The sequence below is a fragment of the Lodderomyces elongisporus genome, chromosome 3 (genome assembly GCF_030384665.1).
Source record: "Lodderomyces elongisporus chromosome 3, complete sequence".
NCBI lineage: Eukaryota > Fungi > Ascomycota > Pichiomycetes > Serinales > Debaryomycetaceae > Lodderomyces > Lodderomyces elongisporus.
This window is the reverse complement of record NC_083675.1, coordinates 763440-778038: the sequence shown is the minus strand read 5'-3', so window position 1 is coordinate 778038 and position 14599 is coordinate 763440. Positions and strand designations below refer to the sequence as shown.

At 37.4% G+C, this 14599-nt stretch overlaps 4 protein-coding genes across 4 annotated transcripts; 3 read left to right on the top strand and 1 right to left on the bottom strand. All coding sequences in view use genetic code 12, as the record gives it.

Annotated features, from left to right (window-relative positions):
- Positions 1-409: 409 nt before the first annotated feature.
- Positions 410-1152, top strand: TPM2 (tropomyosin-2; the record flags this gene model as incomplete). Its single annotated transcript, XM_061119399.1, has 3 exons — positions 410-427; positions 686-835; positions 874-1152. The coding sequence occupies 3 exons, from the start codon at positions 410-412 to the stop codon at positions 1150-1152; spliced, it is 447 nt and encodes a 148-aa protein (XP_060975382.1).
- A 2328-nt stretch (positions 1153-3480) lies between these two features.
- On the top strand, positions 3481-4965 carry PVL30_002607 (uncharacterized protein; the record flags this gene model as incomplete). The annotated part of the gene is made up of 1 exon (XM_001525137.2): positions 3481-4965. One exon carries the CDS (start codon positions 3481-3483, stop codon positions 4963-4965), a length of 1485 nt encoding a protein of 494 aa, XP_001525187.2.
- A 2554-nt stretch (positions 4966-7519) lies between these two features.
- TSR1 (ribosome biogenesis protein tsr1) lies at positions 7520-9913 on the top strand (the record flags this gene model as incomplete). The annotated part of the gene is made up of 1 exon (XM_001525135.1): positions 7520-9913. The coding sequence occupies one exon, from the start codon at positions 7520-7522 to the stop codon at positions 9911-9913; it is 2394 nt and encodes a 797-aa protein (XP_001525185.2).
- Positions 9914-10403: 490 nt separating this feature from the next.
- PVL30_002605 (uncharacterized protein) lies at positions 10404-11495 on the bottom strand (the record flags this gene model as incomplete). Its single annotated transcript, XM_061119398.1, has 1 exon — positions 10404-11495. The coding sequence occupies one exon, from the start codon at positions 11493-11495 to the stop codon at positions 10404-10406; it is 1092 nt and encodes a 363-aa protein (XP_060975381.1).
- Between the last annotated feature and the right edge of the window lie 3104 nt (positions 11496-14599).

The window sequence follows — 14599 nt, the reverse complement described above, 5'->3', positions numbered from 1 at the left end:
AAGTGAAATCAAAATGCGACAACATTACTTACGACATTCTCACCATACAAAAGGTAGAAGAAAATAAGAGGGAAATAGAAAGTGGTTGCTAGTAAAATGTCGTCTACTAAATTGACACGCGCAATTAACGTAATAACGACAGACAGACAGACAGACAGACAGACACACACACAGACCGACCGACCGACCAACAAAACAAAAACAAAAACAGCAAAAAAAAAAAAAAAAAAAAAAAAAAAAAGACACAACAGTTTGTTACAGAGAGAGAGCGACTGAATCTTGTTGTGTTATTGATTTTTGATTTCAAAAATTGATCTGTGGTACCCAACAGCTTAGCCACGCCCCCCTTTTTCCTTCTCTTATTCTTTTAGTTTTTATAACCAACACCCAACAAACAACACAATACATCATGGACAAACTTAAGGAGGTATGTGACACCTTTAGCTACAATTGCTAAAGAATAAGAGAGATAAAAACAAGAAAAAAAGAAGAAAGAGAAAAATAGAAGAAGAAAGAAGAATACACCATCCACAATTTGTAATTACAATTGACCAATTGTTTTGATTGCATAGATGAAGGGTGATCCGTAATTACACTTATACAAACATATATATATATACATACCAAACATATTCTCCGTTTCCATTGATACTAACAAACCAATTTTTCTGTTTATTTTTTGTAGAAAATCAACAGCTTGAAATTAGATTCTGAAAAATGGCAAGAAAAGTCAGAGGAGTTATCCGACAGAATCAAGGAGTTGGAGCAAGAGAATTTGGAAAAAGACAACCAGATCCAAGCTTTGACCAGAAAGAACCAGGTTTTGGAAGAAGAAGTTGAAAAGTTGGAGTCAAACCTTGCGAAGTGAAGCAGACTGCCGACGAGTCGCACTCTTTAAAGACATCCAATGAAAACTATACCAAAAAGAACCAAGTCTTGGAAGAGGAATTGGAAGAAGCCGACAAGAACTTGAAAGAGACCACTGCTAAGTTGAGAGAAACCGATATCAAGGCCGAGCAATTGGAAAGAAAAGTTGCCAGTTTGGAAAACGAAAAGGAGGAGGCTGAGAAGAAATACGAGGATTTGACCGAACAATACAACAAGGTCAAGGCGGAATTGGATGAAATCAGCCTACAATTGGAGGCCATCTAAGTCTCTTGAGGTCCGGTCCATTTCAACTGGCTGGAGGTGGGTGGGGAAGGTTAATTTTTTCTTTTTTCTTTTTCTTGTTGTTGTTGTTGTTGTTTGTCTTGTATTTTTACAGCAAGTATGCTAAAGTTATACCAAACAGCAATTGGAACTTCTCTTGTGTCTTTTAAAGTATATACCCAACCCATTTGTACACGGCATATACTTGCCAAATCAGCTTAGACAAACCACTCATGTATATATATTTGTATCTATATATATATAATATATATACATATATATATAATATCGAAGTACATACATACATACAGTAGTACATATATATTTATATATCTATAATTGTTTTGAGATTTTGTATGTAGAAGCGCAAGAGCCAAGGACATAACTAAAGGTGTATCTATGAGTATAGTATAATTTGTGTGAAATCTAAAGCTAAGAATCACAAGTTCTCGATGCAACTGGCTGTAGTCTTTCTTTGAACCATTGGCCAACGTACGCACAGTTGTCACCAATCGTACCTTCTACATGCCAATGGGATTAGCACCAACGCTGTGAAATTCTCTCTTTTTTTTTTTTTACAAAACGTGTACAAGTACAAGGTCAAACCTGTCTTTTCATTTCCCTTTCTCCCTTTTTTAGCTTCTAATGTTGTTTTTTTTTTAAACTATATCCGGTATTTGCTATTCAATGCCTGTTTCTGCAACAATAGTGGTATACTGACAACTGTATTACTCAGGGTATTCTATACTACTTGACTTTGGGTCTTTTACTCTTTGCTCTTTCTAGCACTCAGTTTCGTTCCCACTGTTTTTATTCTTCTAATTATTAATTATTTATTTTTTATATCTATTTGTTAGGTTCCAGTATTTTGCCAATTTAGATAATATATAACACCCTATATTTTCTTGTTTGACCAAGCTATAGTTCAATTTTGGTGCATGTTGGGGGAAATGAATTGATGAAAAGAAGAGGAAGTGGAAGGGGAAAGTGGACAGGTAAAAAAAGGGATCTCTGTATTTTCTTTTTCCTTTTCTTTTCCTTTTTTTGGCTTAGTTTCAACTCCTTAAAGAGGTATAGACATGTACAAATTTGTATATACATATTTGTATTTGTATCTGTATTTGAATATGCATTTCGATATCGGAGCCATGAACGTTTGCTCGGAGTTGTAGATGCAAATGATCCATTGGTTCTGTTTGTGTTAAAGTAAACTCTTTATTTACTTGTCTAGACTTGGTTCTACTTGTCTTCCTTTTCGATTTCAGGTTTCGGGTTTCTAGGTCCTTGTCGTCTTGTGTAGAATAAAAAATCCACGGGTTATACGGCTTCTATCCTTTAGAGTCTTACTAGTAAAGCTGCTCACCCCAAGAACTAACTATTTTCTTTCTAAGGAATAAAGAAAAAAGAAGGGTAGTTGTATTCACAACACCGATAGAGATTGACTAGAGTAAAGTTTTTTTTTTGGAAGGGTGGGGGAGGTGTTGAATTTAATGGAGATGGGGCTAAGTTGAAAGTAACTGATACTCGATTGTCATCCCTTCCACCTACCTATCTCACATTACTTCTTTCACTTATTTTGTTTATCTCTTATTCTTTTACAACCATCTATCCCTTTGCTCTCTGTTTGTTTGTTTGTTTGTTTATCTAAATACAAAAACTCTTTAGCCTTTCAAAGCCCCCCCTCCTTGGCGTCTCTTTAAAACTTCCGGTGCCCTTGAAGCTGATTGAAGATACAAAAAACAGAATTTTTTTTTGTTTTAATTTTTTTTTAAAAAAAACTTAAAATAAAAAAATTAAAAAAATTAATACAAAAAATTAAATAGGGAATGCAAAATGAGGAACAGGGATAAACGCAGACCTACAGTTTTAATCGGAAAATTAGGTACCAAGATAGATAAGCAGCTAGCGTCAATACCATTAGTATTACAAGTACTGCATTGCGAAGAAGAAAGAGAAGAAGAAGGAGGAGGAGCAAAATAGTGAAAAGTCCGAGAAACATATACCAATCCGTCTTGCTTGAAACTTTTCTCTTCTTTCTTGTTTTAATATAAAAAGCTTCTCAAAAAGCCTCAGCTTTGCTTTGGGTATCGCATAGTGCATTTACAAATTTACAGATTAGAAACACTAATCTTTAAACCAAATACTCTACACTGATTGTACTCGTGGGACACAGACCATAACCAACATAAATAAATTAATAGCTAGCAAACAAACTAGCAAACAAACTAGCAAACAAACAAACAAATAAGGGAAAAAAACAAGATTACCAGAGAATACACTCTGGACAGCATTAACAATTTCCAAGTGGATTATATACGTTATATTCCTCGAATGTCTCTGCGACAAGGGTCACCAGAAATTAGTGCTAGTGAATCTCAGGGAAACAGTTCTGCAATAACCACAACAAACACAACAAACACAGCTATACAAATGCCGGTGCAGATTGCAGATCTACTTGAAAATAACACGGAGTTTCAAGACCAACAGCTTCCTACATATGAAGTATCTCAACGACTACACCAACGCCGGGAAACTACACATAGTTCTAATCGAAGGTCCTCATCATCGATATCTTCCTCTGCACTTGGGTTTGCATCTCATTTCTACACACCAATCCCCTCCTTACCCATACCACGTACCTCAGCAATGTTGCAACTGAACTCGTCAGACTCATCATTTATATCATCGACCCCGATTCCAACCCCAGTGTCTGTACCAAACACATACGCAAATGAAAATACAATATCGTCGCAACAGAATCTGCAGCAGAATCTGCACCAGTATCAGCATCAGCAACAGCAACGACAGCAACAACAACAGCAACAGCAACAGCATTACAGTCCAGAGCTACATATCACCAATAATCGAAGTACCAGCTCAAACAACTTATCATCATTAGGCTCAAATTCCAGAGCCAGCAAATTACAACAAAGCTCAATCAAAAAACTTGGCTTGAAACTCTTGAATGCTCGTCAACACTTTCTCCTCGCCTCATGCCGAGACATTTCCTTAATACCACCTTTATTTGGCCTTTTCCAATCCTGGAAACGAATATCCCATGAAGAGGTCAACAATATGATTCTCAACAACACCAGTAGCAATCCACTTGTAACTCCAATCCCAAAGATTACCACGGCAATGGGCCTCGAGCATTTTCTTACTGGTGTATGGTGTATTGTTGCTGCATATTTATCCTATTCAATTCTCGATTCGCTTCTTGTTAGATGGATCGTCACATACTCTACTTCGGCTGCCATTGTACGCGTGCTTTCCATGTCAACAATCATTATCACATTGGAAATGTACTTTGTGAGTGCTTTTAGTGCCGAGGGATACAAGTACGGTTTACACATTTGGATCTTGATCAGTTGTATTTTAACATTGACATACATTGTGCAAAACTTTGTTACCCTGAACCTACAATTGGAAAACTACACAAATGACAAAGTTGGTAACGATATAAACACGTTTAGCGCGGCAGATATGCCACAGCAGCCAGAACTTACAAGACCAACAGCTTCAGGCTCATCCACATCTTTAGCAGGAACATTGGAGCCATCTGCAAGAATGGCGAGTTTTACTTTTGATGCGGAGCTAGAGCCAGAAACAGGACTAGGACCAGAGCCTCAACTTCGTTCAGCAGTCAAAAAAAAATCGGTGAAACCAAGAAGATTCTTTGACTTTTACAATATTGTTGTGTTTGCAGTTGTTCCCGTGGGACTAGCAAGTTTTATTACCATGATTGGACTATTGCGTTCCCTTCTCATCCTTAGAATCGATGTTGACCAAGCGCTTGGTATGACTACAAGCACCTAAAAACTATATATTAAAAAAATTTAGAAAAGGAAAGGAAAGGAAAGGAAAGGAAAGGAAAGGAAAGGAAAAGGCCCCCAAAAAAATCATTATTTATTATAACATTACCAGGTTTCAGTTCTCAAAAATTTCTACTTTTGATCATTCCATACATCCACTTTATCGGCAATATAGTCTCAACAACGGACAAAAAGGAAATTTTAGCATATATAGATATCGAATGTTAAAAAGGGGCTGCATCTTTCATAGTTTTAAATACTTAGCTAATATTAGAATTATCAATCTACAGGATTAATAAAAGCATCTAAGTAACACAGAGAAATCTTCAACCACTTATTTTTTTGTTTGTTTGTCCTCAACAAGTGTACATAGTTGTATATTTGTTTGGATGTTGAACGTCTGACCAAATATATAGGTTGATCTCTCTTTTAATCTTTCACATACAAAACATTTTTACTCTGTACACGATTGGTAGCACCATTTATCAAAGAATTTTTTTTTTTTCATCATCAATTTTCTCTCTCTCCGACTACAAAACCATCACTTGTCAAGCAAATTCTTTTTCCCTCCCTTTTTCCCCTTCTTCTTTTCCCTTTTTCTCCAATCAAAAAGTATAAGGGAGAAATTTGCCACGACGAGATAATGTAAACGCTTCCAAGTTATACTCGTTGCCATTTTTTTTTAATAATTATAAAAATGAATCCTCCCGAGATCATTTCACCTAGTTTGTGGGCCCTTTTTAGGAAGTTTGAAATTTGTCTTTTAGAGAATTTTGAATGTCGATATTATTTTAGAGGGTACATTTTAGTCTATATTACTCTTTTTTCTAGTAAGCTTAGATGTGTAGACGTATTGTTTGTTTAGAAGCATGTTGTAACACATAGTATAGAGGTAAAGAGGTGGGTCGTTGTAGGAATGGAAGATGACGGAGATGCCATTAAATACAAGTCTCTTAGTTGTCTATATCGAATTGCTTTGCATCTCGAAACACATTCAGTAATTCGCAAAGCGTCACTTAGCTCTTTCATTTGAACAATTGTCTCTACATTGCATCATTATAGAGATCTCAAAACACATTTTCAAAACTACACTTGAAATTAAAATTTTTATCATTTTTAAAAATTTTATTAAACTATACATCAAAAACAGTTCCATCCTGAATATAAACAAGTCTTCTCCATTATGATGCTTAAATAAGTTTATTCAATTACTTGCAAGCCTTTCAACTCCTCTCCAATATGTTCAAACACATTTATCTGTATTTGTGGAATCCAATGTCAGTAGCCTTTTCTCTGAAACATTGACGGCACAAGTCCAAACCGTATTTTCTGATCAAACCAGAGTGGGAGGAACAGTGACGACATTGTCTTGAACCTTTACCAAAGTTTCTTGGGTGTGAGAACCAAACGTTTTCGTGTGCCATGATTTACTAAAGAAAATGATGTTAGTATATGATATCTCTAGACGAAAAGAAAACAACAACATCGAAATAGGATCCTAAACAATACCTCCACCATCATCAAGGTATCAGACAGAAAAAAATGGAACCCAATAGCAACATTATCGAGTTATATGCCCAGTGTAGTCTATCAATAAGGGAGCAAATAATCAGTTAGGAATAATCTCTATTCTTTCCCATTGTATCTTGAATAAATATTATAACAAATGTATTCTCCCTAGGTATTACTCAATTCTTGTTCATAATCTAGTGACATAGTCATATTCCATATGTGCAAAGACACATGCTCAAGATCACAAAATTGCATCCAAATCAGCTTTCTTGTCCACATTGCAGTTTGAATAATCTTGGTTTCATGAGAACAAGTGTATTACTACTCGACTCCATTCGTGACTTGTCCCTTATAATAACAATTGTTTTTATGTTTTGCAAATATCACTATTCTTTGGTATGTCATAAAAGAACATGGTGTCTCTCTCTTTTATAACCACGTTCCAACTCATTATTCATATGACTCTGCTCCCATTACTGAAAATCACACTGTACTCTATAGTCTTTGGACCCGTCATATCATGGTACATACTATTCTTAACGTTGTTGATAAAACTATAGAAACCTCTATGTCGTACAGTACACAAGTTTTGAATATTTTTTTTTTTCAACTATACTCTCGCGCACAATCCTTTCCCTGCTCTCTCCTTCTCGCTTTTCTTTTTCCGCCACCACCATCACAACCACAACCACAACCACCCACTACATTCTCCCTCTCGTTTCACCGCGTATTAACGAGCATAAGAAGATTCTACCATACATTTTTTTTGGTGCCTCTTTTCTTTGTTTTGCGCAATAAACACGTGACAGCACATAAACTATCGGGCATAGCCCTAATCAACACGTGAAGTATTATGCACGCGCGTCAGTAACCAAAACTGATCTCATCTCATCTTTATCGTAATTATAATCATTATAATGGTTATCATCATTATCATTATCAATATTGGGGCAATTTGGAGATAGACAGAGACAATTAAAGATACTTCAAGCTAATCAAGTGAAGGGGAAGAATTTACATATAGCACGAATTGCAAAAATTTAAAAATGGCTAAAGGTGGTAACTCTCACAGGAACACATTAAAGAATGATCACAAGCCTTTCAAGTCCAAACATGCGACCAAGAGTCAATTAAAGAACCAATATAAGGGGAAAGTTGAGAAATCCACAGCATCAACAAATTCAAATACATCATCAAAACCTTTAAACAAGCAGGCAAGAAAGAACTTGGCCAAACAATTAAAGGATAATAAGATTTTAGAGTCAAAACTTACAAAGAAATTGTTTGAAGGCAGTTCGGGCGCACAGAAAATAATCACGATTATCTGTTTAACGAATGATTTAACACCATCGCAAATCGCCACACAAATTTTCAACCAGGACCAGGAGGACACTTCATTACCAACTGAATATCGATATCCCGGCGTGCACAATGTTCAGATTAAGAAATTCAAGTCGAATTTCAAAGTCATCTTGCCGAACCAGGATAACATATTGAACGTGCTCGATGCAGCAAAAGTATCCGATTTTGTTGTTTTTGGGATCTCGGCTACTCAAGAAGTCGAGTCCGAGTATGGGGAGAAGATTTTGCGAGCGTTATTGGCTCAAGGTATTGGTTCTGTTGTTGGCGTTTTGCCAAACATTGTTTCTGCATATCCAAAACGAAATTTGCAACTCGACGTTAAACAATCGTTGCAATCTTTTTTCAATCATTTTTTCCCAGCCGAGGATAAACTATATGCATTGGAACTGGAATCCGATAGCTCCAATTGTTTGCGGTACTTGTGTCAGAAATTCCCACAACAAATCACTTGGCGAGATTCGCGAGGATGGATCGTTGCCGATAATGTTTTAGCAAGTGACTCCTACGAAGGTATTGTAATTGAGGGAACCACCCGTGGAGCAGGTTTTAATGCAAATAGACTAGTGCATATTCCAGGATATGGTGATTTTCAAGTGGAAAAGATTGAAAAGTTGAGCAAATCAAACAGGAAACAACGCAACGAAATGGATACCTCGGGAGATATTGAAGATGTTTTTTTGCCAAATGAGTCGCAAGATACTTTAGATGAACTCAACCCGGAGAAATTTGTTGATGAGGATTTGGATTTGGAGGATGGAGAAGGTATGTGGGATGCCGACAATGATATGGATGCATTGGGTGTGCGATCGGAGGGCAAAATCTACTTCAATGACGATGCAATGAATAGAGAAACAAGTAAGAGAGTGCCAAAGGGAACATCTGAATACCAAAAACGTTGGTTTGTGGATGATGTTCTTGATGAAGATGCATCCGACTTGGAAGAGGAGCTTGGTGATAACGGTATTAATAGCAATAATGATGAAGTGCAAATGGCTGATGTAAATAGTCAAGCAGCTACTGATTTCCCTGCAATGGATAACGATGTTGTTGCTGGTGCTGCCACAACCGAGTATGCAGACTCTGAAATGCATGTGGATTTGTCTCCAGAGGAGGAGCACCGGCAGTTGACCGAGTTCCGTAACGCCGCTAAAGAAGACCTCGAGTTCCCTGATGAGATTGAGTTGAGTCCTACAGAATCGGCCATCAAGAGACTTCAAAATTACCGAGGCGTCAAGTCACTTGCTAATTGTGAGTGGGATGTTGATGAACATGACGTGGAAAAGCCAAGTATATGGAACAGACTTTTAAGAATCTCAAATTTCAAAGCCACAAAGAATAGAATCAACAAGGAATTTATCAAAAGTATCCAAATCCAGCCAGGTACTCGTGTTAGATTATACCTTAAAGCACCAAAACTTATTTTGGAAAGTATAAACCCTGAGTCGCGTCCATTCAGCATCTTTGAACTCCTTGAACATGAGCATAAACTTGCGGTTGTCAACTTTTCGTTTGAGAATTGGGAGGAGTATGACCAACCCATTGCAAACAAAGATTCCATGATTGTACAGTATGGGCCTCGTCGACAAGTGATCAACCCCACATTCAACCAAGCAACAAGTAATAAGAACAATGTGCACAAGCAAGAGAATTTCCAACATCAAGGTATGACCACTATTGCTACTGCCATCTGTCCCGTGCTTTTCACTAATTCGCCGGTAATATATTTCAAACCAGGAGAGAAGGAAGGCGATGTAGAGTTTATTGGTAAAGGAACATATTTGGGTTGTGACCATACGCGTATAGTGGCACAGCGTATTGTGCTTACTGGTCACCCAGTAAAGATCCATAAAAGAGTGGTTACAGTGCGTTATATGTTTTTTAATCCTCAAGACATCAACTACTTCAAGGCTATTGGTCTTTTTACCAAGAGTGGTAGACTGGGTTTCATTAAAGAGAGTTTGGGTACACATGGTTACTTCAAGGCCAATTTCGATGGCAAATTAACATCACAGGATGTTGTTGCTATGAGTATGTACAAACGTGTTTGGCCCGAGCTTTCAAGCTTATACGAAGAGTAATTTGCAAGTCAAAAAAAAAAATAAGAATTAATAATGGCTAACTGGTAGATGCTTTTTTTTTCTCCAATTATGACAGATAGACATAATATATGTATGTACAAAAGAATATTACGTCGATAATGTTTTCTTGAACAGGAATACCAACATTACATGTTACTAGAAGTTTATGGAAAATGAATGTATTGTTGCTTTACTGTAGTATAAAAAAAGTTATTAGAAAGTTATTAAAAAGTTATTGAAAAATTCAAACGATAAAGTTTGCTAGTTGCTTTATATTGCGAAAATAAAAGTATCTCTATAAAATTGTTTTGATAACAAAACGTCAATACCGAAACGAAAAGTGGCTTTTTTTTTTTATGAAAGTCGAAAATAGAATGAATTTTGGGAAAATTCGAGAACAAAAAACAAAAAAATAATCAACAGAAAGAAAAAGAATGGGAAAACCGAAAGTGAGTAAAAAAATTTTTGCCGAATTATGATTTAACCCTTCTTAGTTGAGTAAGAATCCAGCGACGGCTGCTAAAAAGTAAACAATTGAGGATCCAACCGCTTTGTTGGTGTTTGCGAAACCTTCCAAAACAGAAAGAGATTCTGGAGTACTAACAGCAGCAGGTGATTCTGATTGAGCCTCAACGGTGGTTGGTGTTGTGGCTTCTGGAGCAGGTGCGGGGGCAGGAGCAGGTGCGGAAACAGGAGTTTCTCCTGCAGGAGGTTGAGAAGGAGCAGTAACAGTTGTGCCTTCGGTTGCAGGTGCAGGTGCAGGTGCTGGGGCAGGGGCAGAAACGATTGGTTCCTCTGCTGAAGGAGCAGGCGCTGGGGCAGGAGCAGAAGCAGTTGGTGCTTCTGGTGTTGAGACAGTTGTCAAGGTGATTTCGACATTGCTAGAGTGTTCAGTAGTGAGTACGATTTCACTGCTGTATGTCACAGTCTCGCCGCCGCTTGCAGTATAGGTGTATGGTGCGCATTGCTGTTCGTGACAAGTGGTCCAGATCAAGACGGTTGATTCAGGACAATAAGTAGTGTACCCGGTTGCGGTATAAGTGGTAACAGAAACCGATGCACTTTGTGTAGTCTTGGTATAAGTGACTGGTGGTTTAGGAGCTGGGACGGTTGTAGGGCACACAATCTCGCCAGTTAAAGTGACAGTAGTTGGCTCAGTCACCGTAACTGGTGATGGTGAACAGACCTCGTTGGTGCACTTTGTGATTGTAAATGTGGTTGCCTCTGGACAGTATGTAGTGTATTCAGTAACAGTCTCCTCGGTAACAGTGTAACTTTCTGGAGTAGTCTCAGTCTCAGTTTCAGTCTCAGTTGCTCCGCTTGGGCCCAAGGTATACGTTGTTGAGCACAAGATCTCACCAGTAACGGTAAGTGTGGTTGGTTCTGGAATAACAATTTCGGTTGGTGTACATTGGTGGTCTTTACAACTAGTGATGGTGACTGTGGTTTCGATTGGACAATAAGTGGTATAATCGGTTACAATCTCAGTAGTGGTAACCACCGAATGGTTACCGTAGAAGTTGGCCAGGGCAGTGGATGCAAATAATGCGAGTGTAGCGGTGATCAATGAAACAGAATGCATAGCGAATGTGATTGATAGTTCTGAACTTGACGTGTGAAATATAGGATTGATGGCTTGTAGAGATATAAGGTGGGAAGGGGTGGAGGGAGGGAGGGAGAAAGAAAGAGGGAAAGAAAATTGTGGACTGATACTTGAATGGTTTGAAGGAAAGCTACGTATTTATACTTGAGAAACCAAAGTTTATGTCTAGCAGTTGCTTCAAGTCTTTTCTTCTACAAATGAAAAGGGAATTGAGATAAAAATATGCAAATATGTCAATATGCAAATATGCAAATATGCAAATATGCAAATATGTAAACATACCAAGAACTTATACGTTGGCTGTAGAGATTCTGTGCAAAAAAGATACTCTATCCTATTTTTAGAAAACTATTTGGTAGAACTGGAAATAAAGTAAACATGTTGAGCAACTTTTCTTAGCCATGCCTTGGGGTTTGTAGATTGCTTTCGAGAGTGTATAATATCAAGAAGGAAAAAAAATAATAGAATAGGTAGAACAGGAGAGTATGAGAGGCTTGAAAGATGGTACCGGAGGTAAGTGAACTACTAAGGAAGCCAAAAAAAAATAATAAAGGAAATAAAGAAGTACATGAGCAATAGCGGAACATTTTCATAAACCAAGGAATGGATGAATGCAAGTAGTGGTCAATGGAAAGGAGTGTGAGAGGATACCCAGAAATAGAGAACAGGAAACTGGAAAGGAGTTGCAAAGAAAAAAAAAAAGAAGACGCTAGTGGATAAAGGAGGTTTTGCAGCTAATGTCCAAGATATTGAAATACTGTATACCCTGTTTTGTGTAATATTTTTGCAGCCTGCAACAAAATTTTGTAGCCATACAGAGTTCTTGTATATATATATTTATATGAAGAAGAGAAAATAGGACAAACAATGTAAATCACAGCAATGGTGATGGAGATTAAGTAAATAAAATAGAATTAAAATAAAAGAGAGTAAAAGAAGAGATAAGAGGTAACTAAGAGGATATGCAATCAATTTCGAGGAGGTGAAAGCAGCTAGGGAGGCAAAGGGGGAGTTGGGAGTGGGAGAGTATAGACACATTGTAATACAAGAAAGCGGTAAACTGAAGGGAGTTCATAACCACCTTCACTAATAGAATTGTACTACTATTGACATCATCAAGCACTTAACTATGTGCAGCTTCTCCCCCCCCCCCCCCCCCCCCCCCCCCCCCCCCCGAGATTGAAGCCAATCCATATTATCCTCGATTTCCTTGTCCAATGTTTGATTTTCTTTTTTTTCTTTTTGTTTTTTTCTTTTTCTCTAGCAAGGAGAGCTGATGACTACATTTGAATCCAATATGGGGTATTTTGAATGAGGGTTTCAAACTTGTAAATTTCATCTACCTGCAAACTTGAAATTTGAGATGCCTGTGCTGATCGCCAATGGAGGAAATAGTGAAGAAGAATATGGCAGGGGTAATGGTGTTGGATAAGAGAAATTGTTGCTGGTTGTAGTTTACGCAAATAAAAAAAGGAATAATTTCCATTCAGGAGTCTGTTGGTGATGATTGCAACTTGAGCATATTAGGAGCCCGTACTTGCAAAAATTTCGGTATTCTTTTCCACTTTCCCCTTATCCTCTTTCCCATTTCCTCTTTCTTCTTTTCTCCTTTCCCTGTGGTTTATGCATATATACAAAACTCCTTTGTTCAACTCGACTGCACCTGCCAGCCATAAAGTGCATACAATAACCAAATGGTAAATTTTTTAATTTTTCTTTTTTTTTTGATATACAGAAGCGAGAAAGGGGCTAAGGGCTAAACGTTTTTAGGTGTTTACCAACGAAGCAGTGCAAGAGCAACACAGAACGCAGAACGCAGACAAGGGTTTGTTTTAAGAGTTTGCTCTTTTCCTTGCCTCGGCACCTTCCTCCTCTGCCTCTTTACTCCTCCTCCCCTCCTTCTCAAGCCTTCGCACCTCTTATCATATAGCCTGTCACCGAGCATTTAAGAGAATAAAGGTATGTGTTGAGGCAGTTCTATCTCAAGAGATTTAAAGGACTTGAACCAGTTGCCCAATAGCCTCCAGAGGTGCTCGCTCTATATATATAAGTAGTATTCAGCCATTTTGTGTTATCATCAACTAGAGCGACAAAGTACTTTGTCATTTGAATGAACTTATTTTCTATCTTCTAGCCATATGTTTTTTTATTGTTCATTTAACAATCACATACACTATACTTTGTATATTGATCAAGATTACGAAGAATGTTGGTTGACAACAATTGAATCAAAAATGCCTGAAATTCAATTATTGAACTTTTCAGGTTTGCAGATAACAATAGCGCAATGCACCTCGCTATACCACCACTGTTACTATTGCTGCTATGGTTACTATTCATTGTTATTGTGATTGTTATTGTTATTGTTACTGCCTGCTAGAGATGCCAACAACAAAAAAACCACTTACCCTTTTCCTTCCCCTTCGCTTTTTTTTTTTTTTCCTTTTCCGTTTATTAGTCAGTTCAATATTGGTTATCTTTAGCCCTTTCACCTGCCCCCCCCCCCCCTCGCCTCTTCACTCGTCCTCACAAACTCTCTAATGTTTTCTACTTGTTGTCCCACTACAATTGCATACTTGCCAAAAAAAAAAGGGGATTCAAACACTTTGAAATCTCATCTAAAGGATATCTCATTACAATCTCTCAGCTCACGAGATCTTGGCGCAGATCATGGAATCGCACAGGCAATCTTGCCATCTGAATCTGTTTATCTTCATATCCACTTTCTGTTCACCTTGCCTTTTTTTTACTCCCTTTCAAACTCTAAGAATTATCAGCAATATAATTAGAAAAAAAAAAAAAGAACTGAAACCGAGATGCCCAAAGCACAGCACAGTAAGAGAATAGAATAAAGAATAGAAAAGAGGATACAATAGAACACATTTACCGAATTCAAACTTTTTACCCGAGAAAAGTAATCACAACCATTCAAGTAAACGATCAACTAAGTTTGTCTGTTGCTTATTGTGAAATTTTATACGCTTTTCAAACAGAAGCAAAATCGGAGAAACAGAAAAACAGAAAAATGAGAAACATAGAAACAATTTAAAAAATCAAAGATAGACAATATGATAAGTAAATAG